Source organism: Arabidopsis lyrata, assembly GCF_000004255.2.
Source record: "Arabidopsis lyrata subsp. lyrata unplaced genomic scaffold ARALYscaffold_2, whole genome shotgun sequence".
Classification (NCBI taxonomy): domain Eukaryota; kingdom Viridiplantae; phylum Streptophyta; class Magnoliopsida; order Brassicales; family Brassicaceae; genus Arabidopsis; species Arabidopsis lyrata.
Window position 1 is genome coordinate 444,294 of NW_003302554.1, and position 27,186 is coordinate 471,479.

At 37.1% G+C, this 27,186-nt stretch overlaps 6 protein-coding genes across 9 annotated transcripts; 3 read left to right on the top strand and 3 right to left on the bottom strand.

The window, feature by feature from the left end:
- Positions 1-1,660: 1,660 nt before the first annotated feature.
- Positions 1,661-5,024, top strand: LOC9323983. Of its 2 annotated transcripts, XM_021034960.1 has the most exons (3): positions 1,661-1,908; positions 2,509-2,673; positions 2,808-5,024. In XM_021034960.1, the coding sequence occupies exons 2-3, from the start codon at positions 2,663-2,665 to the stop codon at positions 4,735-4,737; spliced, it is 1,941 nt and encodes a 646-aa protein (XP_020890619.1). In that variant the 5' UTR covers positions 1,661-1,908; positions 2,509-2,662; the 3' UTR covers positions 4,738-5,024. The 2 variants fall into 2 exon arrangements, with proteins under 2 accessions (XP_020890619.1, XP_020890618.1); XM_021034959.1 differs by having other exon boundaries at positions 1,662-1,908; positions 2,509-5,024.
- A 678-nt stretch (positions 5,025-5,702) lies between these two features.
- On the bottom strand, positions 5,703-6,554 carry LOC9322429. Its single transcript, XM_021009927.1, has 2 exons — positions 6,302-6,554; positions 5,703-6,175 (listed from the first exon to the last, which is right to left on the bottom strand). Exons 1-2 carry the CDS (start codon positions 6,411-6,413, stop codon positions 5,889-5,891), a joined length of 399 nt encoding a protein of 132 aa, XP_020865586.1. The 5' UTR covers positions 6,414-6,554; the 3' UTR covers positions 5,703-5,888.
- A 991-nt stretch (positions 6,555-7,545) lies between these two features.
- On the top strand, positions 7,546-18,300 carry LOC9323984 (katanin p60 ATPase-containing subunit A1). Of its 3 annotated transcripts, none has more exons than XM_021034738.1 (17): positions 7,546-8,069; positions 8,332-8,558; positions 14,463-14,584; positions 14,666-14,754; positions 14,848-14,886; positions 14,976-15,069; positions 15,215-15,263; positions 15,384-15,475; positions 15,558-15,628; positions 15,728-16,227; positions 16,309-16,396; positions 16,493-16,618; positions 16,693-17,261; positions 17,432-17,570; positions 17,649-17,717; positions 17,811-17,927; positions 18,021-18,300. In XM_021034738.1, exons 2-17 carry the CDS (start codon positions 8,338-8,340, stop codon positions 18,132-18,134), a joined length of 2,499 nt encoding a protein of 832 aa, XP_020890397.1. In that variant the 5' UTR covers positions 7,546-8,069; positions 8,332-8,337; the 3' UTR covers positions 18,135-18,300. The 3 variants fall into 3 exon arrangements, with proteins under 3 accessions (XP_020890397.1, XP_020890398.1, XP_020890399.1); XM_021034739.1 differs by having other exon boundaries at positions 7,830-8,069; positions 15,564-15,628; positions 18,021-18,275; XM_021034740.1 differs by lacking the exons at positions 7,546-8,069; positions 8,332-8,558 and having other exon boundaries at positions 14,500-14,598; positions 18,021-18,134.
- Positions 18,301-18,394: 94 nt separating this feature from the next.
- On the top strand, positions 18,395-19,091 carry LOC9322430 (defensin-like protein 269). Its single transcript, XM_002886318.2, has 2 exons — positions 18,395-18,538; positions 18,743-19,091. Exons 1-2 carry the CDS (start codon positions 18,484-18,486, stop codon positions 18,961-18,963), a joined length of 276 nt encoding a protein of 91 aa, XP_002886364.1. The 5' UTR covers positions 18,395-18,483; the 3' UTR covers positions 18,964-19,091.
- On the bottom strand, positions 19,086-21,545 carry LOC110230802 (pentatricopeptide repeat-containing protein At1g64100). The gene is given in 3 exon segments (XM_021034741.1): positions 19,086-19,325; positions 19,448-20,758; positions 20,761-21,545. Coding segments are annotated over 2 exon segments (1,983 nt in total). The 5' UTR covers positions 21,449-21,545; the 3' UTR covers positions 19,086-19,325; positions 19,448-19,463.
- Positions 21,546-22,956: 1,411 nt separating this feature from the next.
- LOC9322431 (reticulon-like protein B3) lies at positions 22,957-24,681 on the bottom strand. The gene is made up of 5 exons (XM_002887875.2): positions 24,267-24,681; positions 23,863-24,043; positions 23,638-23,779; positions 23,484-23,553; positions 22,957-23,390 (listed from the first exon to the last, which is right to left on the bottom strand). Exons 1-5 carry the CDS (start codon positions 24,457-24,459, stop codon positions 23,212-23,214), a joined length of 765 nt encoding a protein of 254 aa, XP_002887921.1. The 5' UTR covers positions 24,460-24,681; the 3' UTR covers positions 22,957-23,211.
- Positions 24,682-27,186: the final 2,505 nt, after the last annotated feature.

Genomic DNA, 27,186 nt, shown 5'->3' on the forward strand with positions numbered 1-27,186 from the left:
AAATTTATACGCTTTATGTCCTAAATGAGTTGTTGAACCGACGTGAGAAATAGGAAGATAAGTACCATCTCCTTTCTTTCTTAGCAAGGTGTAAATATTTTTGGTTTCAATGTTAAGCAATGTGTAATTTTGTAAAAGAAGGATCAGAAGAAAAGTTGTTTGGAAATATTGTAAAATTAATTATACACCTATATTTTCTTTGTTCTTGATAAATAATATATATATAATAGTAACATAAACTACAGCAGTTATCATCAGAAATATTCATTTGTTCTACAACATACACATTTAATTTATTATTTATTTTGGTAATGATTTGATTTTAAAGTTGTGGAACATTTCGTTGCATGTTGAAATACGCAAAGCTGTTATTTACCTGACATATAAATGGATGAAAAACGATATCTAACGTGGTTTTACGAAATTGAATACTAGTTTTTAAGCAAATAAAAATCTAAAAAAGGAATTAGAGAATCTAAATAATACAATTGACCTAGAAAAAGTAAAACAAAATCTAACGAAATTGCTGCATTTGCAAACGTGAACCACTCTTTTATCGTACGTGGACCCTTTTCTTGGTTTTCTATTTCGGACAGTGATAGCCAAAAAAAAAAAGAAGAAACGACATCGCTTTACATATATTTTTGTATTAGAAAATAAAAATCGCAAAAATCACGCTGTCGTAGATTCGTAGAAGACCTTCCCGAGGGGAATCGTGCGGGACCCACAAAAGAGGCATGTGGGTACCACAGTCATCATAGAACCAAATTGAACGGTGACGAGCCGCTGCTGCTTCAGCCGCCACGCACCCAATTACCCCCTTCGTTTTTCTTTGCTGACGCTTCTTGCAACCGCCACAATCTCGGTTTCGTTTAAACCCCATAATTTTTTTTTTTGGGTCAAAAATTAAACTCTTAATCTCAATCAAAAAAATAAATATTTTTTTTGTTAAAATGAAAAAAATGAAATTCAGATGTTAATCTATTCAATCCTTGAACTATCCGTTCCATTTAAATAGATGGGTTTATGATTATTCAGCTAAAAGAAAAAGACTAAAAATAATTTCAATTCTTTTTAAATTCACAATTTCACATGTGCGATAGGGATACCATTATCCTTCAAACTACTACATACTAGCAATTACCGATCCTCCATTGTTTCTATTAATTAATTATATATATTTTGGAAATAAAATAATAATAATCCTACCTTAAAACTTAAAATCATCTAATATTACAAATTAAAAACATTTGATATTTGACCAAACTATATAAATAATGGTTTATAAGTCATATCGATATCATTATATGTACTCAAATCTTCTTAATAGAGTGCATGTTATTGACAAAAAAAAAACTAGTAATCAAAATAAATAAAAATATATGGTAGAACAAAATTTGATAATCAGGAAATACGAGAGGAAGTGGAGGACATATCATGTTTTGACAGGTACTTTTTTTGTTAATTAAAATTTTTAACTGGTGCTTAAAAATGAATTATGTGAACCTGTTTAAATGTGTTTGTACATAATAGTATAATACATTGATCAATACAACAAAAAACATTATTAATAAAAAGGGTATATAAGTTGCACGTGCCAAAGATTCTGATGGCACGTGTGGCAAACCAGTCTTCTTACCCTTGTATTTTTTTCCTCCACACCTCTTCTTTCAGATTCGATCATTTCCACTCCCTTCAAAAAAGCGTCTCTCTCTCTCTCTTTTTCTCATCTCCTATTTATTTATACCTCTCTCGTTCTCTCTCGCCGGCGCTGCAAATCCCTAGATTTTCCAATCACACCCAAAAACAAACAATTATTTGTAAGTACTCAATTTCGCTGATTGAGAGTCGCGATTTGATTTTCTCATTCGATGCCGTGAAAATCTCGTAATCGGATTCAAAAGTGAGGTAAATTCATTCTTTCTCGAGGCAAATTGTTGTTATTCTTCGGTTGAATTTGCATGTTTTGTTTTCATGAGAAATTCAGAAAAAAATTGACTTTATTAAAAATATGTCTCTGAGATCGATGTCTGGGAAATTGAATAATTCTGTTTATTCTCCTTGTTTTGTTTCCTTGTTCTGTTTCATTTGTTTTTAATTTATTGTGTCGGTTTAATCTAGAAAGACTCAAGCTTTTGAGGTACTCTGGTTTGGGTTTCTTCTCTTTTGATTTAGCTCTCTTAATCTAATCTTTTCATGGAACTAAATCGATGAATAATCCATCATTAGTGGTGTTTCTCTTTGACAAAAAATTCTTAATTTTTCAATATGCTTTTTAGATCCCTTGTTTTGTTTCATGAGCGTTGAGGTTGACTAACGAATTAAACAGTTCTCTTTTGAATCCAAGTTTATGTTTTTGTCCTAAACTATGTGTTTTTTAAGGTGGTAATGATTTCAGGTTCTGTGTTCTGTATATTTGGTAACACAACTGAATTTTTCACTGCTCTATTGTAGTTTACTTGCAATGAAATTGCCACTCACTTGTTTATAATCTGTTATATGAAGCAGGATGGTTAACTGCTACCGTAATCCTTGCGTGAAGTTCGAGAAGAATTAACTTTGGTCTGTGAGCAACTTTCGAATCAGCTGTGCTAGATTTGCTTTCAACTTTATTTGAAGATGGATCGTTGCGATACCTCAGGATTTGTAAGCGGCGGTGGAGATGCTTATAAGGTCTTTTAACTCTTATTAGAGCTGTGGCTTATTCTCTTAACCCGGAAGTTGTTGTGGTCTTGGCTTCGCGTCTTTGCTTTTGGTGTTCTTGACAAAAAAAAGTTTTCATTTTTAGTTGTGACCATGCATTCCAGATTCCAGAACAGTGCTTTTGCTGGTAATTCCTCATCGAATTCTTTTAAGATTTTGGGCCGTTCCCTTCAAGTTGAAGTCCCTGAGGCCGCGGATACTACTCTGCGCCTTGATTCCCTTGCCTCTCCGTTGTCTAATGCCAAGGGAATCAAAAGGAAATGGAATCTGATTGAGGGATCTGATCCTTTACTTTCCTTAAGACTCGGTCACTCTTCAAGCTCTTCTGATAGCAAAGGGAGTTCGGCTACTGCTTGCACGAGCTTATCTTCTGCTAAGGAAACTGAGGAGGCGTCCTCGATGGATATTGAGCTGGACTTTAGCCTCCATCTTGGCAACGAGAAACCGGCGGCTAGCAACAAAAAACCAGCTAATTTGAAAATGAAAGGGTTGCAGGTCCCCTCCCCGAAATTTGATCTTGAACTGAGTCTTTCTGGTGGAGGATCCTGTCAATCTGAGATAACTGCGGTCCAGCAGCACGCCAACCGATTTCAATCTCTTGCTGACATGCTGCGTGCAACTAATGAAGAATCCACATCATGTGGTTGGAGGCCAGGGTTTGGATTACCGACATTGCAAACCTCTTCAAGCAAAGAAACAAGCTCCTTCTTAGGCCATGTTCCCAAAAATGTCATCATTCCTGCTGCTCATGTTCTGGAACTGTCATCTAGCACGGCGACAACAACACCAATAAGCTCGGGTACATGCACTTCCGGTTTATCTCAGCAGCTGAAGCCACAGCTTAAGAATTCTTCTAGTTCCAAGTTATGTCAAGTAGAAGGATGTCAGAAGGGAGCAAGAGGCGCATCTGGCCGTTGCATTTCCCATGGTGGTGGACGTAGATGCCAGAAACATGGTTGCCACAAGGGTGCCGAAGGTCGAACTGTGTACTGTAAAGCCCATGGAGGTGGTCGTCGATGTGAATTTCTCGGATGCACCAAAAGTGCAGAAGGCCGTACTGACTTTTGTATAGCTCATGGAGGTGGTCGAAGATGCAGCCATGAAGATTGCACACGAGCTGCTAGGGGAAGATCAGGACTCTGTATCAGGCACGGTGGAGGAAAGAGATGCCAAAGAGAAAACTGCACTAAAAGCGCTGAAGGCCTTTCGGGACTCTGCATCTCTCATGGTGGTGGTCGGCGATGTCAATCTAATGGATGCACAAAAGGAGCGCAAGGGAGCACAATGTTCTGCAAGGCACACGGTGGTGGTAAACGGTGTACACACTCGGGTTGCACCAAAGGTGCAGAAGGAAGCACGCCGTTCTGTAAAGGACATGGAGGAGGTAAAAGATGTGCCTTTCAAGGAGATGATCCTTGCTCCAAGAGTGTTCACGGAGGTACCAATTTCTGTGTGGCACATGGCGGTGGTAAGAGATGTGCAGTTCCTGAATGCACAAAGAGTGCTAGAGGCAGGACTGATTTCTGTGTCAGACATGGTGGAGGAAAGAGATGCAAGTCTGAAGGATGTGGCAAAAGTGCTCAAGGTAGTACTGACTTTTGCAAAGCACATGGAGGAGGGAAACGGTGTGGGTGGGGTCAACCCGAGACTGAGTATGCGGGACAGTCTTCTTCTGGTCCATGTACCTCGTTTGCTCGAGGTAAGACTGGTCTTTGTGCACTCCATAACAGTCTGGTTCATGATAACCGTGTTCACGGAGGAATGACTATAACTTCCGAGAGCCAAGAACCGAGAGTAAGCAGCAGCGAAACAGAGAACGAGGAAGAGTTTAGCGGTTCTCAGGACATGAACATGGATACAATGAAAGCGAGAAGTGCTACCGGATCTCCAGAGACTGATGTTGATCTCAATGAGTATGAAGCAGGATTGGGGTTAGCTCCAGAAGGAAGAGTCCATGGTGGAAGTTTGATGATGGCGATGTTGGGTAGAGATGGTGGTTCTGGCTCTACCGATGGGCCAAAGAGGTGGATGTAAGTTGTCTTCACTCTTCAGTTTGGTTCCAGTCTTCAATTCAACGCGTGTTGGTACTTGAGAGTGAAAGAGTCTGTGTTTGTTCTAGCTTTAGGTTTGCTTAGAGAGTCAAAAAAGGGTCCAAAGTCTGTGTCTTATTGGTCTTTGTAGATATTGAATTAAGGGTCGAAGCAAAAGGTTATTGTGATGTTGTGAATTATACAGGTAAAAGCCCACCTGTGAACATTGTCAAAAACAGTCTTATGATGATGATGATGATAATAATAAAACTCATGTCTTCTGTTTGCAAATTGCAATTTCATCGGTTAAGGGCAATTTTGTCATCGGTTTAGCGTTAGGCCAGGTTTGTTGGCGGTTATGCAGACGTGATTTCGATCACAAATGGCTAGTCTTGAAGATGCCATTTTAAAGTAACTATGGCAGTGTGTTTTTCAGCAGTTACGTTGAAACACTCACCTATAGTACTCCCTCCGTTTCGCAAAGAGTGTCGTTTTAGGATTATTTTTGCGTTTCAAAATAAGTATCGTTTTAGATTTTCAATGTAATATTTAATATAAAATTTCGAATTTAACTTCAAGTTTATAGAAGAATACCAAAAGTCAATTTGAATTTAAAGGGTATAAGGGAAATTTTAATATGTTTTCTTAATTTGTGTAAATGACACTTTTTATGAAACAGAGAAAGTATTTAATACTCCATCCGTTTCACAAAGAGTGTCGTTTTAAGGTTTTATTTTTGTTTCACAAAGAGTGTCGTTTTAGGTTTTCAATGCAAAATTTAATGATTTTTTATGTTTTATGACTATTAGTATTCTGCATATTGTTTTACTATTGGGCAGATTGTGTTTAAGTATATAGGTAATGATGTTTTTGTTTAGAAAAAACAAAAAATTTAATGTTTTCTTAATCTGTGTGCAAAACTCTAAAACGACACTCTTTATGAAACTGAGGGAGTATGTAGCTATAGAATTAAATTGGATAGTGCAACAACTCCTGGGACATGACCGTAGATACATGCATTACAAAATATATGTAGCTATATATTTTGGGGGCGAGGTTCCATCTATTTTATCTTCTTAGAGATACCTTTATTCTATAAACAAGACGAACCCTTATAATTTATAGTTTGGATCGATTTTACGTCCCACGGGACCATTACTTAAAACGTATTAGGAGCTGACCACCAGTACGAGCAACCAACTCATTGATATAGCTCACAAGGAATTGGACTTCGTCAAGGTCTTTGATCTCAGGGCCAGTCTTATCGTACTCCACGCTGATATCGACGATGCTATTCAAGCCAGTGTGCGAATCGTTAACTTTTGTAGTTGATGTAATCAGCCTATAGCCTTCAAAGAATTCAGGGAAGGTAAACCGTTGCCTCATGCTTTTCGTTTCGTGATCCACTGACTCAATGGTCATGTGGTGTCGTTGCCACTCGACTCAACCAACATAAACAATTTTGAATATATTTAGAGTTATGATAACAAAACATATGAATAAGATGAGAGTTATAATAAATATATATATATATATATATATATATATATATATATATATATATATACCTGCAGGGATCTTAGTAGATATCAGAGTCATATGGTAGAAAAAACTATCCCAGAATTGTTTTGGTGGAAGCGAAAACAGAAACTGCATCTCACAAAGTCGTCTCAATGACATTTCTCTAGCCTACTTGATGTTTGCCTTTTGTGAGTTTTATAAATAATGATCTTGATCTCAATGTAGCATGCATGTTTATATAGCCAAATGTTTTTGAAAATTATTGCATTAATTTTTATGAGCAATAATTACTCCACTTAATATTTCCCCTACGAACTTTTTTATCAGATGTGCCATTTATCAAAATTCGTTGGCCATTTGCATTCTCTGCTTCACCTAATCAAGGCAACACTTGGATGGAAGAATAAATTAAGCGGACCAAATTTATCAATCAACTTGAACCGACCAAATTTAAATAGCTAATTTTTCTTTATTTCTTAGCAATAAAAACATATATATTCCATAAAACTGAATACAACTATAAATGTTCTTAAATGAAATTCGTGTTTTCAAAACAGTTAATTTGTCCATAATTAGTTTTTAGGAAAGAAAGCACAAAAAGAAATAAACATTAAAGATAATGTCAGAAGTGGGATTTGAGGCGAAGACCAGAACTTGAGTCTGGCGCCTTAGACCACTCGGCCATCCTGACTTTTTGTAGTAAGTAAACGTTTATTGTATAACGACTCTTATAATTTTCAATATCCATACCAACCTTCCGACTCTTTTTCTGGTCACCAAAGTGTATGTATTATTTTCACAAGCTATAGTACTACTGCAACATATTCATTTTCCTATTAAACATCCAAGATTGGCCCATGCAAATTTCAATAAACCCTAGTGTATATGACTTGGAGATTAATTTTTCTTTAGAGGACCAAAACAATAAGCCCATTCAATCACTAATAACAAAAATATCATTAGGCCAAAAGATTCCAAGTAGGATATATATTTGTTTAATAATAATGCCTATGATTCTGCGAAGACAGGAGAAGCCATACCTTTCGATCTAAGCCGTCAACTTGTTCCCTTACGTGGGATCTTATTATGTAATCCAACGGCTTTAAATGAAGCCACGCCTTCCAGATCTAACAGTCATGCTTTCTAGATTCTGCACCCTTTTATTTTATTATTTACATTTTCCCTTTGTATTTAATTTTGTGCCATCTTCTATGTGTACTTGTGGCATTTTTTCCTTTCTATCTAATTTTGTGCCATCATCTATGTATTTTTACATCATTTAAACAACATATTTTGAAAATTCTTGTTAGCCTGAGATGATATTTCTTGAATAGCAACGTTGAGAGTTACATTTACCGGAATAGTACAATTAAACCTGGACTAGAATGACAATGACGAAAGTATCGAGGAATAAATTAAAGAAACTAAAATTAAAGGGCATTAGAGTAAAATAGCGGGAACATCGAATTAGAAACTGCCAAAAAACCAACCTAGTAGCCGTTTATATAACAACACGTAAGCAAAATCTCTGTAATGACTCATCAATTTTCATGTGTAGACTCATCATCATCTCATATAACATAAAAAAACAGAGAAGCGATCAAAAAAATCTTCATAAAAAAAAACCCTAAATCTCTCATATCCGCCGCCGTCTTTGCCTCATTTTCAACACCGGTGATGACGTGTAAATAGATCTGTTTTTCACGGTTCTCACTACTCTCTGTGATTTTTCAGACTATTGAATCGTTAGGACCAAAATAAGAGAAAGAAACTGCAGAAAGAAAAAAATTTGAGAGAGATATCTTACAAAACAAGGTATATATTTTTCTTGTTAAATCTTGAAAATACTTCGAAAGTCTCTGCTTGTCTTATCAACAGAGAAAAAACGGTCGAAAATATTAAATCAAAGGCATTTTCTGTTAGATTCTCGAATAAGTTAGGTTAAACTGAAAATATAAGAGATAAAACAACATATTTTGGTTGTTATCATTCAATTTTTATTATTGTTGCGACTTATATCTATGGTATAGATCTTGATCTATATACTAATACTCTGTTTTGTTTTTGTTTTTGGAAGATCAAAATGGATAGCAAACAGATGTTGTTATCGGCGCTCGGCGTCGGTGTTGGAGTCGGTGTGGGTTTGGGCTTGGCTTCGGGTCAAGCCGTCGGAAAATGGGCCGGCGGGAACTCATCGTCAAGTAACGCCGTCACGGCGGATAAGATGGAGAAGGAGATACTTCGTCAAGTTGTTGACGGCAGAGAGAGTAAAATTACTTTCGACGAGTTTCCTTATTATCTCAGGTAATTTTTGTTTCGTTTTGAAATTCAACCAGACTTTAAGATCTATCAATTCTAATTAGGATCTTAAAATAATTCTTGTGATGAAATTATATTTATGTTTTGATCGTCACTTTTAGTTTATATAATTTACGAATTTCAAGACGATAATACAAGTGAGAAGAATATAGAAATTAAATGTAGTTTTACAAAAATGGATAAGATATTATTAGTTGGGGTGGTAATAAAAGGTGAAACATGTGAATTTCTGTTTTATATACGCCGAGAATGATCTCATTGTTTTTTATTATTCCGACACGTGTCACTATCATTAGATCATGTTCCTGATCTTTATCCCAAAATGTTTGGATTTATTCTTTTCGATGTCTTAAACAATACACATCCACTGTAGAATTAGGTATTGAACTCCCTTAATTCATTAAGTTGTGATACAATAACTTATATAGAGAACTTCTCTAGGTTTTACAACAACCGACTATGACTTGAACAATAAGTTACGGGCCTAAACATGTGGCCCAAACTCTATCCGTAATACTCCCCCTCACGTTGGAGCGTGAAGGTTCTGAACGCCCAACTTGGACATTAAAAACTCGAACTGATTACAACCCAATGCTTTTGTAAAAATATCCGCCAGTTGCTCTTCCGTGCGAACATGATGAGTGGAAATGGTACCATCTTGAACGGCATCACGGACGGCATGACAATCGTTCTCAACATGTTTTGTACGTTCGTGAAAGACCGGGTTAGCAGCAATATGGAGAGCAGCCTTGTTATCGCAGAAGAGACGGACCGGTTGACGATGTTCAATTCCCAATCCTTTCAACAACTTGAGCATCCATTTGATTTCCTTTAATGCAGCTGCCATGGCCCTGTATTCAGCCTCCGCGGAAGAAAAAGAGACTGTTTCTTGTTTCTTGGTTTTCCAAGAGATAGGAGAATCACCTAGAAAGACAATGTAAGCACTGAGAGAACGGCGGGTCAAGGGACAAGACGAATGATCAGAATCACAATAAACTGTTAGAGACAAATCTTTAGCAGCCTTGAGAAGAATCCCTTGTCCAGGTAACCCTTTCAAGAACTTGACAATACGCAACGCTGCAGCCCAATGAGCTTCCCTTGGGGCTTGCATGAACTGGGACAGTACATGAACAGAGTAACTTAACTCCGGTCGTGTATGTAAGAGATACAAAAGACGACCAACAAGTCGCCGATATGGCTTAGGATCAGCGAGTAACGGACCATCATCACGGGCAAGACGATGATTTTGCTCTAGAGGAGTCGGAGAAGGCCGTGAACCAAGCACCCCACAATCGGCGATGATATCTAACGCATACTTGCGTTACGACAAAAAAATTCCTTCAGGCCCTCGATTGATTTCAATGCCAAGAAAATACTTTGGTTTGCCTAAATCTTTCATCGAAAAGCATTTACCCAAGTATTCTTTGAACTTCTTAAGCATATAGCCATCATTACCACAAATCAAGAGATCATCAACGTAGATCAACACTCGGAGTTCGATATCTTTATGTGTGTAGGAAAATAAAGAGTAATCATCATAAGATTGTACGAACCCGAATTTGAGAAGAGAATCTGACAACTTTTTAAACCAACAACGCGGAGCTTGTTTCAATCCATACAGAGATTTGCGAAGTCGACACACTTTATCAGGATGAGAATGACGAAATCCAGGAGGAAGCTTCATGTAAACTTCTTCGTCAAGATCACCATGAAGAAACGCGTTGTGAACATCCATTTGGTACATCTCCCATTGATTTGCCGCTACTAAACGAAGGAGTGTACGAACTGTTGTCATTTTGACCACGGGAGCAAAAGTCTCAGTGTAGTCTTCACCTTCAACTTGATTATTGCCGAGAGCAACAAGATGAGCTTTGTAACGTTCCACTGAACCATCCGAATTAAACTTTGTTTTGTAAACCCATTGACTTCCAAGAGCAGTCTTGTTTGGTGGCAAGTCGCATAGATCCCAAGTCTTGTTGATTTCGAGGGCATCAACTTCTGTAGTCATGGCTTTATTCCATACATCAATTTTTACCGCCTCTTTAAAATGCTTTGGCTCGACATTACTTGTAATAGCCGCCAAGAAAGCCCTATGACCAGAAGAAAAATAGTCATCGGATATATAATCAGACAAAGGGTATTGTGACTTACAAGGAACCGAGTTTGAGGACTGAGATGTGGGATCGGAGAGAGCGTGAAGAGGATCGGGTGTACAAATGACGTTGTTAGTAACGTAATCGTTTAACCAAACTGGTGCATTATGTGGCCTCTGACTTTGACGAGGTTTGGTAACGGGGACAACTTTCACACTCTCTGATTCAGAGGTAGATGTCTTGGAGACAGGATCAACTAGATCCACATGTATCACAACATCATCAATGGCAGGAGAGTCTTCAAGTAAATTCTGTTCCGGTGACGATGATACTTCATTGTCTTGAACCGGAGACGAAGTCACAGCTTTGTACGGAGAAGAAGAGCCTATCTCATCACTCCCCCTTACAGGTGATATAGGATCTGTGTCATTGCTCTCCTTGTCAGGTAATGAAGAGACAACCTGCCAATCTTCATCACAGGGTACCAACTGAGGTGACTCAACTGAAAGAGGAGTCGTTGAATTTGATTTTTCAAAAGGAAAGACAGTCTCTTGAAAAATAACATCACAGGAGACTAAAAACTCATTCCTCTCAATATCATACACCTTCCAACCTTTCTTCCCAAAGGGATAACCAACAAAAATACACGGACGACTTCTTTCACCAAACTTGTCTTTGTCGCGAGTAACCCGATGCGTATAGCAGGAAGAGCCAAAAACTCGTAATTTCTCATAAGACGGCTTACTCCCATGAAGAATTTCGTAAGGAGTACGTCCCTTATGAATAGCAGAAGGAGTACGATTAATCAAATAAGCCGCCGTTAAAACCGCTTCTCCCCAAAACTTTATCGGCAGATTGGCTTGAAACATCAAAGCTCGGGAGACATTAAGTATATGCCTATGCTTTCTCTCAACACGTCCGTTTTGCTGTGGTGTACCAACACATGATGTCTGATGTACAATACCATTGTTACGAAAATATTCGGAGAGACACATAAACTCTGTACCGTTATCACAACGAACAGATTTGACAGACTTCCCGAATTGTTTCTCCGTGTAGCTTAGAAAATTCATGAGAACACGTCGCACCTCTGATTTCTCGAGCAAGAGATAAGTCCAAACTGCTCGGGAAAAGTCATCTACTATAGTCAAGAAATAAACTGCTCCACAGGAGGATGGAACTCGATATGGACCCCAAACATCGCAATGAATTAAGGAAAAACAATCGAGAGTTTTATTAAAACTTGTAGGAAAAATTTCTCTTGTTTGTTTTGCTCTAAAACACACGTCACACGGACTAGAGCTAACAGAAGACGATGAACTAGAAAACAACGGTAAAGTCGAAAGCACTGAATAACTTGGGTGACCCAAACGCCGATGCCATAAAGCTTGATCCGGAGACGCAATTGCTGTATGAATCTTTGCTGTAGCCACATCCGTAAGATAGTACACCCCATCACGCTCTTCCCCGGTCCCAATCAGAGTCTTCGAAAAACGGTCCTGCAAGAAACAAATAGTGTCAGTGAATGTCGCAAAACACTTGGTCTGTTTCACGATCTTGGAAACCGAGAGAAGTGTGCAATTTAATGTAGGAACATATAAGACATTAGTCAACACGACTTCTTTTGAAAGTGGAAAAACACCCATGATGATGGCACTTGTTTTACTTCCGTCAGCAAACCCCACCAAACACGGTGGTATCGTTACAACATTAGACAAAAGTGAGAGCGTTCCCGTCATATGATGTGACGCTCCGGTGTCTAGAACAACATTACCAAATTTTATCTTACCAGACAATTTATCGGAACTTCCATTGCCTGACTTTTCTTCGATTAACTGAGCAAGGACTTTAAGCTGGTCTTGTGTAAAATTTGCAAAAGTCGATGGATTTGCAAAAGTCGATGGATTAGAACTTGTGGCGTGAGCTGCGACGATTTGACCCCTTCCACGACCAGAGTTAACAAAGCCAGACCCACGACCACCACGGCCACGTCCACCGGAACCACGACCACCACCAGATCGCTCCATCCACCAATCTGGTGACCAGTACGACCACAATGCGAGCATGTAACCCGAGATTTTACACTCAAAGAATCAGATTTGATACCAATCTGATTTTCACTCTGTTCACGACGAACCATGAACCCCACAGCTTCATGTTGTTGCTCATGAGATCGAGCTGCAGACAGTCTTTGTTCTTCTCTCATTATCCGCGAGTACACTTCACCAAGAGAGGGCATCGGATCCATGGAGATAATGTTTTGGGAAACTCCGCCAAATCTAGAGTCATCTAGACCTAAAACAAACTGATGAATCTTCTCCTCCTCTCTTTCTTTTGCGGCTTCATGAACAAGACCACAAACACACAGACCACACGTACACACTTTGATCGGTTTGTAGATTTGATATTCTTCCCAAAGTTTACTCAACCTTCCAAAGTATTCGAGAACCGGCTGTCCGTTTTGACGACACGACGCGAGCTCAGCCTTCAGTTGATGGACCCGTACTTTATTCCCCACAGAAAACCGTTTCTTAAGCTCTTCCCACAGAAGATGAGAATCCGATATGAAACTTACAGTAGATTTTACCTTTGGTTCAATAGAGGAACGAATCCAACCAACAATCATAGAATTTACAGCTGTCCAATTCTCGAAATTTGGATCTCCGACCGGTGGCTTTCGGATCGTGCCATTGACAAAGCCGGTTTTACGCTTTGCTTGAAGGGCGTTCAGCAACTCTGTTGCCCATTCGTTGTAGTTTTCACCCGTCAGCACGACCGAGGAGATCACCGCCCCTGGATTGTCGGAGCTCGCCAACGTATACGGCGACACCACCTTTACTTCAGACTTCTGCACCGCAGCTCTGGAGCTTGACAACGAGGAGTTTTCTTCTTCACCCGCCATATTAACTTATCACAGAAAAGATTGATTCTTAACTAAAGAATCGAAAAACTAGAACAACGGAAGACTTTTAGGTTATAGATCTTAGCTCTGATACCATGTAGAATTAGGTATTGAACTCCCTTAATTCATTAAGTTGTGATACAATGACTTATATAGAGAACCTCTCTAGGTTTTACAACAACCGACTATGACTTGAACAATAAGTTACGGTAGGCCTGGGCATTCGGGTACCCGTTCGGGTTCGGTTCTTTTTTTTCGGGTATCGGGTCTATTCGGGTAGGGGGTCAAGATCCATTCGGGTATTCTAAAAATTTGGTTCGGGTTCGGTTCGGGTTCGGGTCGGTTCGGGTATTTTAATAAAAAAAGCAAAATACCCGAAAATAACTAAAAATACCCGAAATATTTTCGGGTTCGGGTCGGGTTCGGGTTTTTAACTCATATATACCCAAATCTAACCGAAATACTCGATTTATCGAAAATACAATGGTTACTCTTTACCCAAATATAACCAAAAATATCTAAAATACCTAATATATTCGGATTTATGATTGTAATTTTAGGTATTTCGGGTATTATAAATATAAATATAACTAATATTTATAGGTGTATATTTGTATTCGGGTACATTCGGGTACATTCGGGTATTGGATTCGGTTCGGGTTCGGTTCGGGTTTTTTTCGGGTAGGAGGTTAGGACCCATTCGGGTATTTTTAAAAATCGGGTTCGGGTATTGTTCGGGTTTTTCGGTTCGGATATTCGGTTCCGGGTATTTTGCCCAGGCCTAAGTTACGGGCCTAAACATGTGGCCCAAACTCTATCCGTAATATACACCGATAACAACATTACATGTAATCTTGTTCATCAATGTTTTTTTGCCTTTTTGGGATTGTGCAGTGAACAAACACGAGTGCTTCTAACAAGTGCAGCTTATGTCCATTTGAAGCACTTTGATGCTTCGAAATATACCAGAAACTTGTCTCCAGCTAGCCGAGCCATTCTCTTGTCCGGCCCTGCCGGTTAGATTCCGATGGTCCGATCTTGATCTTGATCTTGAACCAATTCGTTTGTGTTTTGAATCTTAATATGTTTCTTTGCAGAGCTTTACCAACAAATGCTAGCCAAAGCCCTAGCTCATTTCTTCGACGCCAAGTTACTTCTTCTAGACGTCAACGATTTTGCACTCAAGGTTTCTAAAATCCTAAACATAAACATTAAGCTCTGTTTCTTATTGTGAGTCTTTCTTATCGTGAACCTTAAATCTTCTTTATTGTGTTTGCAGATACAGAGCAAATATGGCAGTGGAAATACAGAATCGTCTGTAAGCGGTTTACTGATTTCGTTTCACCAATTGTTTCTTGTAAATGATCTATATCGGAAATCCGTTTTTTGTTTTCCCGATTGTTTTAGTCATTCAAGAGATCTCCCTCAGAATCTGCTTTAGAGAAACTATCAGGACTGTTTAGTTCCTTCTCCATCCTTCCTCAGAGAGAAGAGTCAAAAGGTAAATCAATTTTTTTCCTGGTCAAATTTTATATTGGTTCTGCTTAACCGAGTAATCGACTTGGTGGCAAGTAGTAGCCTTCTAGTTCGGATTGTCATTGGTGTTATGACTAATACTAACATTGTTTGTTGATGAATATGTTCAGCTGGTGGTACCTTGAGGAGGCAAAGCAGTGGTGTGGATATCAAATCAAGGTTTTGTTTAGTTGTCCTTTACTTCACATTTTAAGCAATGCCAATATCCGTCAATGCTTTGCAATCAAACTAATACGTAATTTTATTGTTTACACTCTGATCCGTGATCTATATATGTAGTTCAATGGAAGGCTCTAGTAATCCTCCAAAGCTTCGTCGAAACTCTTCAGCAGCAGCTAATATTAGCAACCTTGCTTCTTCATCAAATCAAGGTTATTATATGCATCTCTACAAAGAAATTTGAACCTTTTAATCTTTATTCATTCTGACACATTGACTTATATTTGATCTTAGTTTCAGCGCCTTTGAAGCGTAGTAGCAGTTGGTCATTCGATGAAAAGCTTCTCATCCAATCTTTGTATAAGGTAATGTATAAAACTATAAGATTATAAGGTAATTTGTAAAACTATGCATTTAGGTTGTTTGAATCTTGTTTATGAAGATCTTGGAAATGTGAAATGCAGGTCTTGGCCTATGTCTCCAAGGCGAATCCGATTGTGTTATATCTTCGAGACGTTGAGAACTTTCTGTTCCGCTCACAGAGAACTTACAACTTGTTCCAAAAGCTTCTCCAGAAGCTCAGTGGACCGGTCCTCATTCTCGGTTCAAGAATCGTAGACTTGTCGAGTGAAGACGCTCAAGAAATTGATGAGAAGCTCTCTGCTGTTTTCCCGTACAATATCGACATACGACCGCCTGAGGATGAGACCCATCTAGTGAGCTGGAAATCGCAGCTTGAACGCGACATGAACATGATCCAAACTCAGGACAATAGGAACCATATCATGGAAGTTCTATCGGAGAATGATCTTATATGCGATGACCTCGAATCGATCTCTTTTGAGGACACAAAGGTTTTAAGCAATTACATTGAAGAGATCGTTGTCTCTGCTCTTTCATATCATCTAATGAACAACAAAGATCCTGAGTACAGAAACGGAAAACTGGTGATATCTTCTACAAGGTTAGAGATACCCTAACTTGTTTCACAAACAAACCTCTAACAGCGACATTGGTACTGATATATTCCTTTTTGTGTGGTTAGTTTATCGCATGGATTCAGTCTCTTCAGAGAAGGCAAAGCGGGCGGTCGCGAGAAGCTGAAGCAAAAAACTAAGGAAGAAAAATCCAAGGTCTCCCTCTATATACTCTGTCTTTATCTGAAAACAGAGGATTAAGAAACAAGCAGAACCACTGCTGAAACATTTGTCTTTTCTTCACTGCTTCAGGAACAAAAAGCTGAATTAGCGGCTGATATTAAGCCGGAGACGAAACCAGAGAGTGTCACGGCCGCAAGCAGCAAGGAAGAACCAGAGAAAGAAACTAAAGCTGAGAAAGTTGCCCCAAAAGCTCCGGTAAGCTTGATCTATCTACTGTTTTATCTACATCATGATCCGATACTTGTCAATTTTGTTAACCTATGGAACAGGAAGTTGCACCGGATAACGAGTTTGAGAAACGGATAAGACCGGAAGTAATCCCAGCAGAAGAAATTAACGTCACATTCAAAGACATTGGTGCACTTGACGACATAAAAGAGTCACTTCAAGAGCTTGTAATGCTTCCTCTCCGTAGACCAGACCTATTCACAGGAGGTCTCTTGAAGCCCTGCAGGGGAATCCTACTCTTCGGTCCACCGGGTACAGGTAAAACAATGCTAGCTAAAGCCATTGCCAAAGAGGCAGGAGCGAGTTTTATAAACGTTTCCATGTCGACAATAACTTCGAAATGGTTTGGAGAAGACGAGAAGAATGTTAGGGCCTTGTTTACTCTAGCTTCGAAGGTGTCGCCAACCATTATATTTGTGGATGAAGTTGATAGTATGTTGGGACAGAGAACAAGAGTAGGAGAACATGAAGCTATGAGGAAGATAAAGAATGAGTTTATGAGTCATTGGGATGGGTTAATGACTAAACCTGGTGAGCGTATCTTAGTCCTTGCTGCTACGAATCGGCCTTTCGATCTAGACGAGGCCATTATCAGACGGTTCGAACGAAGGTATAGTATAACTAATAATTTGGTTTCGTATCCAGTTTTGGATATAAAAAAGCAATACATTCATTTCTGTTTTCGAATATGTTTTCTTGTTTGAATTGAACAATTATAATCAAAACATTCGTCTAGGTTCTGTTCGGTTTAGTTGGATTACCGAGTTTATTCTTCCGCAGGATCATGGTGGGACTACCGGCTGTAGAGAACAGAGAAAAGATTCTAAGGACATTGTTAGCGAAAGAGAAAGTAGACGAAAACTTGGATTACAAGGAACTAGCAATGATGACAGAAGGATACACAGGAAGTGATCTCAAGGTTTGATCTTTTTCTTTCTTGAATATGTAGTAAAGATAGAAAAGAAGAGATCTTGACAGTTGTTGATTCGATGAACAGAATCTGTGCACAACCGCTGCGTATAGGCCGGTGAGAGAACTTATACAGCAAGAGAGGATCAAAGACACAGTAAGAAACTAGATTTCTCTAGGCTTTTTCTAAATACTAATATCTTTATTTTGGTTTTAATTGATTTTTGTTATACGATTTTGATATTTGAAGGAGAAGAAGAAGCAGAGAGAGACTACAAAAGCGGGTGAAGAAGATGAAGGGCAAGAAGAGAGAGTTATAACACTTCGTCCGTTGAACAGACAAGACTTTAAAGAAGCCAAGAACCAGGTGAAAACACACAGTGGTTTATATTACATGTATGTATGGTGGATAAGGAAATAGTGTTTGCGTTTTGAAACGTTTTAGAAATTGAAAACGCAGGTGGCGGCGAGTTTTGCAGCGGAGGGAGCGGGAATGGGAGAGTTGAAGCAGTGGAATGAGTTGTATGGAGAAGGAGGATCGAGGAAGAAAGAACAACTCACTTACTTCTTGTAATGATCATGATGATGAATCATGATTATGAAATTTGGTAATGTAATAGTATGGTGGATTTTTTTCCATGGTTAATAAGAGAATAAGAATGATGATACTGTATTGCTAAAGTTTGACCCGTATGTTTGGTCTTTCATTATGAAAGCATACTATATCGAGTGACTGACTATGCACAGTATTCCACAATATATACATAATATACCAACTTAAAAGATTATGTACCATTTTGATGACAAAAAAAAAAAGATTATGTACCATTTTTGACGCTTTGTAACACAATATAAATAGCACAAAGACCATAAAGAATCTCATCAGTCAAAATAATAAACATATCGATCAAAGTTGAAAAGACATGGCAGTATCAAAGACAACATTGCTCATTGTTCTTGTCGCAGTTCTTCTCTCATGTATGTCACTTTACATTTTTTTACTTTGAAATATGAATTGATATGTTATATGATTATGCATATGTTTTCAGCTTCAAATTTTCAAAAACTGTTGCACTTGTTGTACAAACGTTTATTTTTCTTTTGAATATAATTTAACATTACATTCAAAAAAAAAGAAAAGATATGTTATATGATTGATTGAACGAATGAATGTGTGTATAGGTGTGTCGATATCAAATGCGAGGGAAATGCAACATCCGCAAAATGTGGAGTGTGTTGGAGGAGAATGTCCACCAAAGCATCCACAACAATATTTTGGGAGTTGCTTTCGCGATCAAGATTGCCATAATAGTTGTTTCTCATTTTGCAGATATCAAAAATGTCATCATCATGAATGTATTTGTGAACTATGTAGCAGCGACGTGGCTCCATCACCTAAATAGTGCCACAATGCTAGAATAGAAACGATGCTAAGCACCTTCTTAGGTTATAACGAAGTACTATCTTACATTATCGAATAAATTTTCAAGAATATGACCTCTGAGCAATGTATTACATATATATATGAAAAACAAACAGTTTTGATACCTATGTCATATGTAAAAGCTACAAACTTTTGAGTGCAAGGAAATCAGATTAGCCAAGCTATTCCAAACAGAGTTGACATCAATTCAAAGGGTCTTGTGTAAACAAGAGAACACAGTAAGACACAAAGAAGATCTACCACGTTAATTGTTCCTCAGACACTCACCTTTTGTGGCTTCTCTTAAGATTTCTGTCTTTTCTCAAGCACATGTTATAAGACCTGAAAATTTTGCAAAACCCTATTACGTGTTACATATAGCATTGAACCATCCGAAAAGAACACAAGTGAAGAGACACAAGTGAGTCTAACAAACCATAGAAGAAAAAAGATCAAGAGAAGACCTCTTCACAAGAAACACTAAGACAACATATCCAAAAGGCTCTTGTCCAATTTACCAGCAGATACCATATTAACAACCATTTTCATGGTGTTTGCATCACGGCAGAACCCGTTGCTTCGCATCTCCCTGATAAGTTCAACTGATGTAGCTATTTCACCAGGTCTAAGGCATCCTCTAATTAGAGTATTGTATGTGCAGTCATCTGGTACATGTCCATTGTCCTTCATTTTCTACAATAATGCAGTTGCTTCTGAGATTGCACATTTTCCACAGAATCCAGATATCATTATATTGTAAGTTTGAACATCAGGCTCCACACCATCGATGGGCAGACTACAGAATAAGTCCCATGCTTCGTCCACCTTACCACCCTTGCACATTCCATGGATGATGATGCTATAAGTAACAGTATCAAGATCAATCTTACTCTTTTGGATAACCTCAAACAATTCCAGTGCTTCTTCTAGTTTCGCATTTTCGCAGAAACCATACAACAAAATGTTACAAGTAATGGTACCAGGACACACACCCTGAGAAATCATCTCCTGGAAAAGGTCTTGTGCAGAACCAAGATTGCCTAATTGACAGAACCCGTGAATTAGAGTGTTGTAAGTAATTGTATCAGCAACTAGTCCTCTTCTAGACATCTCGTGGAAAAGTTGCATCCCATCGTCAACCCTCTTAGCCCTACAGTATCCTTCAATGAGAGTATTAAAACTCACTATGTTTGGAGAGCAGTCCTTATTAGCCATCAAATCAAACATGCGTTTCGCATCATCTAGACGATCATGCTTGCAAAATCCATCAATCATTGAGTTATAGGTGACTGTATTAGGATATATACCCCTATGGTGCATCTCGTCCCAAAAATTTTCAGCCTCAATGAACTTCCCTTCTTTGACTGATGCACTGATCAATGCATTGAAAGTTACAACATCAGGATTGATCTCCATCTCAATCATATCACGCAACAATCTTTGGGCATCACTCCATCTACCAAAGCTACAATAACCGTCTATCATACAGGTGTAGGTAAACACATCTGGCACAATTCCTTTATCGTGCATTTCACTGAATAGATTTTGAGCATCGCAATGATGCCCGTCTTTGCAAAAACGATCCATGATGGCATTATAAGTAACCACGTTGGCTTTGATGCGGTTTTGCTCCATCTTCTTTAACAGATTCAAGGCCGAAACAGTGTCACCCATCTTACACATGCCATTTACAATTGTATTATAAGTAACAACATCAGGGTGTAGACCTTTTTCTACCATTTTATTGACCAAAGCTACTGTTTCGAGAACTCGAGGCAGAGACCGTTCATTAGCGTGTTGAATGTAATAACATTGGGTCTACATCCCGTTTCAACCATTCGATCAAACAGAGCTACTGCTTCAAGAACTCAACCCTCGCGGGAAAGACCGTTCATTAGTGTGGTAAAAGTCACGACATTGGGTTGACATCCAGTTTCAACCATATGATCAAATAAAGCAACCGCTTCAGAAATCCTATCTTCGAGACATAACCCGTGGAGCAGCGTGTTAAACGTAACAACATCGGGCTGGAAACCAAGTTTTGTGACCTTGCCAAATGTAGACAGAGCAAAGGACAACTTATGACAGCTGCAGAAACATTTCAGTAGAATATTGAAGCTGTAGATATTACATGGAATCCTCCGCATTTCAATCTTCCGATACAAAGAAATCGCAACATCGGGTCGATCCATCTTCACGAAGACACCAATTAATTTATTGAAATCAATTGCCGAATACAAGGGACGAGATCTAACCATTTCATCGAACAATTCGATCGCATCATCTAAGCTTTTGATATAATGAGAACCACTTGTCAATTTCAATTCCTCTCCTCCAAATGTTCCTTGGCTCAAAGAAGGTAAACTCTTTGTTGATATCGTACCTTTCTTTGCGACACGTCCATGAATCAGTCTCCTACTGATCAATCTCGTAGCAGATTCAGATCTCAAAACCCTAGCCAACATTTTTGTTGTTTCGCCTGATTTTTGTTTCTTTTCTTTTTTTCACACTTCTCGATCTCTCTAACCATAAAGGAGAGTGTGGATAACTGGATATAGTGTGAGCTCTTTTTTTTTTTTTTTTTCCTCATATAGTGTGAGCTCTGAGCTAGGAAGCACGGAAGCTTCGTCGGACGTCCGCTTCCCGTTTCGGAATCTTAATCGGAATCGGAAGCTCTCGGAAGCTTTCGGAATCTTGCTTCCATAACGCTTCTAAAAATTCATTTTGGAAGCTCCTTGGAAGCTTACGATTCTATTTTGGAAGCTTGCGATTCCATTTAAAAAATTTGATGTCACAAAATAAATAAAAAATATGATATATTTATGATACTTTTTTTTATACAACAAAAGAAAAACCAAAACTAATTTTGCATACTAATTTTGTATTTTATTTTTTTGAATATCATAGTTAGAAAAATGATAGAAGCATGGATCATTTATTAGGGAGATGTTGAAATGATTAATTGAATTAAATTAATTTCGAAAAATTTGAGTTTGATGATGTTTTTATTGGTAAAAAAAAATTAAAACAATTTTATTTGATGAAATTAGTAAAATGAGAATGAAGAATGATCTTAAATTTTTGACTTTGAACTATTTGACTTTTCTCTATTGTAAACGTACACTATTTTATTTTTAAATATAGAAAGATATTTAGAATTTATGTATTAGATTTGTATGTTAATTATAATTTTTTATATGATATAATGTTTAATGTTTTTTTTTTGGTGGGAAATGTTTAATGTTTATTATATATATATATATATATATATATATTAATTTTTATATACGCTTCCAACACGTACCCATTTTCTATAATTTCTATAAAAATCTCTTCCACGTTTCCAAACGCTTCACTTCCGCGCATCCGCTTATGATTCCATGCAACCTAGGCTCTGAGACTGAGTGTACTAAGACATAATCAGAAAACGACCGGTTCCATTTATTGGTCGGTACATTGACCGGTTAAGATGAATCTAGTCGGCCTGAACTCTGGTTTTACCAACTTAATACAGTAACGTTTTTTTTTTTTTCTTTACATCGTTAAATTCTGAGAATAGTTAAGTGGAAACTATTGAAGTTAATAACGTTCTTCTTTCTATTGTATTTTAGTGCATTAAATAGGTTCTTTTTACCAGGGAATAAATTAACGGGCTGTGTAACAACTTTCACTTCATTCTAATCGGTACAAGTCCAAATGCAGAATCATATAAGATCTGTCCTGATGTGAAAACAAGTATTTCAACGTTTTACATTAATGGTTGCACTAAACTAGGGGAACTCATTTATGTAATAAGTATTACAATTTTTGGGAAAAAGAAGATAAAACAATGTGAAAGATGACGAAATCAGTATAACATGTAAATCTAAGACAGAAAAAATGTTTAGAAATCATAGATCTACACAACTTTGCGAAATCAATGGCAGAAACAATTTCTTTACAAAACAATCAACATCTGTATAACATTAAACTAAGTTTGGAATATTTATAGATTTATCATAATAAGATTCATGGAGACTATAGTATCCGAAAACAGGATCAATTCATAGTTCATTCAAATTCAATAAGCTATAAAATTTGGTTAAAACCCGAATAAAATCCACATAGCAGAGATTTAAGAGAATAAAGGGTTATTAACCAACAGCCAAAAAAACAATGCTTCGAGATTTATATATCAATCTGGAAGAATCTCAGATGATAATGATGATGAGAGAAACTTACACACTCTCTAATCTTTCTTCTTGTAAAAGGCTCCTTTAGGGATTTTGCTCATCACCTTACTCAAAACCTTCACATCAAACTCCACGTATTGCTTCTTGATCTCCCTCATCGCCTTTTCACCAAAGTCATCTACTTTATCTTCGTACTTCTCGTAAAGCACGGGAATCGTGAAGAGAAGAACAGTTGCTGGAAGCAGAAAAAGAAAGGATTATATATATTAGAAAGAAACACAATTGGTGAAGTTTATCGATTAGATGCAATAAGAGTATGGATTGGTACCGATATAGATTAAGGTCAAGAAGTTGCAGGAGCTACCAAGTTTTGACAAAACCCATAAACCAGCAATCACCTAACACATATTTGCGAAACAATGTTAAAAAACAACAAGAAACCAGCAAAATCAAACAACAACATAATTAACAAAAAGCCTTACCAAAAGAAACTTCTTGAGATCTCTTCCTGATGCAATGTCCCTAAGAACAGTAAATCCACGATTGATTTCAATCCTTAATCCAGAAGCAAGCTCAAGAACCACTTCCTCCGGGATGTGAACTTCAGGGATATGAGGAGGTGACCTGAAATACAACAATCAGCTTTAACATGGCATGGTTTAACATCAATCTCAAACTAAAGATAAACAATCATCCATTAAACTTACTTGTGAATGAAGGTAGTAGCACTAGACCACAAGAACAAAACCGCAAGAGCAAGAATTGAAATGTGGCCAAAAAGAGTAAGGAGATTGTATTCAAGTAACTCAAACAAGATCCACGAAACAGTCGCAGCACCCAACACTCCTCCTGATACCTTCTTGTTCCTCCACAGGAAAATGTCGGCAGCTGAATCAAAAAATTGAATAAGATCCTCTCAGATACCAGAACAAGCAAACAACAAATCAAATGTATCCTGATTCTCTGAATCTATACTCAATCCAAGCAACAAATCAAATCCTAAGTCTAAAGTAAGCATACAACAAAACTACACAATCGATGGCTAAAATCCAGATCCGATAAGAAATAGTAACTAAAATCGCTAATCGGTGAAAAGAGAGAGGATCCATACGTTTTCCACCCCCAAAAACCTTGTGAAGAGGCTGTTCTCTTCCGAAAAGACGATAAATCTTCGTTTTGAGAGACGCAGATTTCTTATCGTCATCTGAATCGGAAGAAGACGAAGACGAGCCGTCATCGTGACCATGGATCTTCTCAGCTATCTTCTCCATGATTGATTCTTCGTGCTTGTGTTCTTCCGCCATTGTTAACTTTGAAACCTCCGCAAAAACCCTAAACTTGTTTCTGGTTTCAGTAAGCGATGAGTGAGAAACGGAGAAGAAAACGAAAAGACTCTTTCAGTCAATAAGAGCGTTTGATACATATTTAATCTCATCCGTCGATTTATTTAACTTAATCTTGGCCGTTGGAAATTAATAGCTTACTTTCTAAGAAAATAACAGTAACATCTTTTAGACGGAAGACAAACGACCGTCAAACTTTTTTAATCGAGCGTCCTAATTCTATTAACGTCTCCGTTAGTGTAGCGTTGAATGGGTCAGTGCTACGACGTCGTCGGATATATGAATCAAAGAACAATGCTACGATGAGATTTTATTTGGGTCAATAAGAATTTTGAGTGAAGGCCCAAAAAGTTATAACAGCTACTTCTTTTTTTCTTTCTTTTGACAACTAAAGATTTAACCCTAAAAATAAATTTTCACTCTACTTCACAAATCACAATGGGTAAAAACTTTAGTCACAAAAATATTGAGACTACAGTTTGATCCAAGAAAAGGAAGAGAGAATATATGAAACACTAATCTTCTAAAACCATCTATTCTTAAATGAAGTATCAAATCTTGAACTAAATCAAAACAAACTACGTTAAACTGTAAAAGTTAAACCAGTTAAACCCATATGATATATACGAAGTTGAATTAGGCATATAATGTTCAGGTGTTTGCTGTTTTATTACATTTTGTGAGCACATAAGTATTGTATAATCACTACACACATTTATATTAATTTTGTCACTAAATCATAAGTGAATATAGAAAACATGTTATTTATTCTGTTGATGCTTTCTTTCTGCATCTCATACTCATATTTACTGTTAGTCATATAAGGCAAAATCATATTCTGGTTATTGGTCTAATCACATTAGCTTTTTTTGTTTCCTTGATTTTTCTATAACTCACTGTGCATTTAAATGTATGTTTTCGGACCATGTTAATATCATTTGAAACAATATTATATACACATTCGCATTTAACTAGAAAAAAAGGTGTGTAGCTACGATTTAGCCAAATAAAATCCCTAGAGCTTACTATTGTGGCATCATGCCAAACAATTAGCCCGACAAGATCAGATTCTAAGGGTAGTATTATTCTTCTCGTGATCAACAGGATAAAGAGAGCATATAGTATAACTATCTGAAATGATTAGGCACCAAATAAAAATAGATAATAGGTTTAATCATTGAGTTTGACGGAAAGAACTAAGCTGCAATGAAGCATTTTTCTTTTAACCAGTAGTTTTAAGATTTTGTTAAATTAGTTGGAGTCAAAATTTGGATCACTCTCAATATATCCAATTCATTTACAAACCTATACGTTATATTATTAGGGTATCAATCTCAACTAAAAACTTAATAACTACTTTATATTTTGTAGAAAATCCACTAAAGCTGAATTTCAGGGAAGCCTATCAAACAACGAGTGACTAGCTTCTTTGACTTGCTTTTCAAAGTGCTTTGCCCTTTTGAATTTTGATAAAGCGAATTAGGAGGAAGAAAAAAAATCTGTTTTATTATGACGAGAGTGTGTCCCATTAATTTATTTAGCAAATCATGCTCTAAATAAACTTATTTAATGAAACATTAAATTATATCTCATCTATATATGAACTGATCCCATGAATTGGATTAAGAAATTAAATGGAATAGAAAAAAAAAAAAATTAAACGGATCATACGAGATCACGTACACATGTATAGTGTAAAGGGCCCATCATCTTTACTGATTTCGGGAATTTGATGAGGCCCATTAAAGAAGAGTGATAATGCGACTTTGGGGTCTACATCCATTGAATCTGACGGTCTGAAATTGTTTGGCAAATAATGATGATGTTAATAATACGTCTTGGAACTACAAAATATTGTGCATATTTTTTACAAGTAGTAGTAATATTAAACATTATCCAGATTCTTTCAGAATCAGTAATTTGTTTATATACTTTGTAGGCGACACAATCAATTTTGTCGATTCCCATTTGATTAATACTATATTAGAGTTAGTACTTACTTAGTATAATATTGAACTAATTTGTGTTTCAAATGCAAGATTTTTTTTTGTTTCAAAGTAGTCCCAAAAAGGTATATATAATGGATGTGTACTATGTAGAAAATAAAAGAGTACGTATATAAATACTTTAATGATCTCTGACCTTTTGGTCTGACTGTCCCAGTCTGAAAGTCACGTGACTCACCTGCTCCCTACGCTTAGCAACGCAACGCAACGCAACTCTTTGCCACGTTTTTTCTTTTTTGCCTCTGCTTCTTCTGTTAAAACAAGGCAAAAACAAAATGAATTTACAAAATAAAACTATACAAATTTATGACAAAATAAATTTTGTTTTTTATTTAATGAATAAATTCATTTTTAATTACATACAAAAACAGTATCCAAAGCTTGGACTTTTTTTTTCGTTGTGTTTTCTTTCCATTCACCCAATAGCTTTGTTTGTAAAACGTTTTTTTTTTCTAACTTTGCGTAAAAATTTAGTTTTTTTTGTCAACTATACTAAACCTTTTACTGTATCAAATCAACATTAAATTATAACAAAAATTGGGATTGAACTTGAAGTAAAGATTTTGTCCTGCAATTTGTAAATAAAAGTACTACAACTACTACCGTGTAACTAAAATTACTAATTATAGACTTATGAAGTGTAACCGAAGGTTATTATAGACCAATAAATTAGCGAATAGTT

Excerpts from the sequence above, each read along its gene's own strand:
- LOC9322429 (XM_021009927.1), bottom strand. The coding sequence starts at position 6,413 with ATGTCATTGAGACGACTTTGTGAGATGCAGTTTCTGTTTTCGCTTCCA. Across the intron at positions 6,176-6,301 it reads ATCTACTAAGATCCCTGCAG|TCGAGTGGCAACGACACCAC; the intron begins GTATATATATAT and ends ATGTTGGTTGAG.
- LOC9323984 (XM_021034738.1), top strand. The coding sequence starts at position 8,338 with ATGGATAGCAAACAGATGTTGTTATCGGCGCTCGGCGTCGGTGTTGGA. Across the intron at positions 8,559-14,462 it reads GAGTTTCCTTATTATCTCAG|TGAACAAACACGAGTGCTTC; the intron begins GTAATTTTTGTT and ends GGGATTGTGCAG. Across the intron at positions 15,264-15,383 it reads GGTGTGGATATCAAATCAAG|TTCAATGGAAGGCTCTAGTA; the intron begins GTTTTGTTTAGT and ends CTATATATGTAG.
- LOC9322430 (XM_002886318.2), top strand. The coding sequence starts at position 18,484 with ATGGCAGTATCAAAGACAACATTGCTCATTGTTCTTGTCGCAGTTCTT. Across the intron at positions 18,539-18,742 it reads TGTCGCAGTTCTTCTCTCAT|GTGTGTCGATATCAAATGCG; the intron begins GTATGTCACTTT and ends ATGTGTGTATAG.
- LOC9322431 (XM_002887875.2), bottom strand. The coding sequence starts at position 24,459 with ATGGCGGAAGAACACAAGCACGAAGAATCAATCATGGAGAAGATAGCT. Across the intron at positions 23,780-23,862 it reads GCTACTACCTTCATTCACAA|GTCACCTCCTCATATCCCTG; the intron begins GTAAGTTTAATG and ends GTTGTATTTCAG. Across the intron at positions 23,554-23,637 it reads ATCTCAAGAAGTTTCTTTTG|GTGATTGCTGGTTTATGGGT; the intron begins GTAAGGCTTTTT and ends AATATGTGTTAG.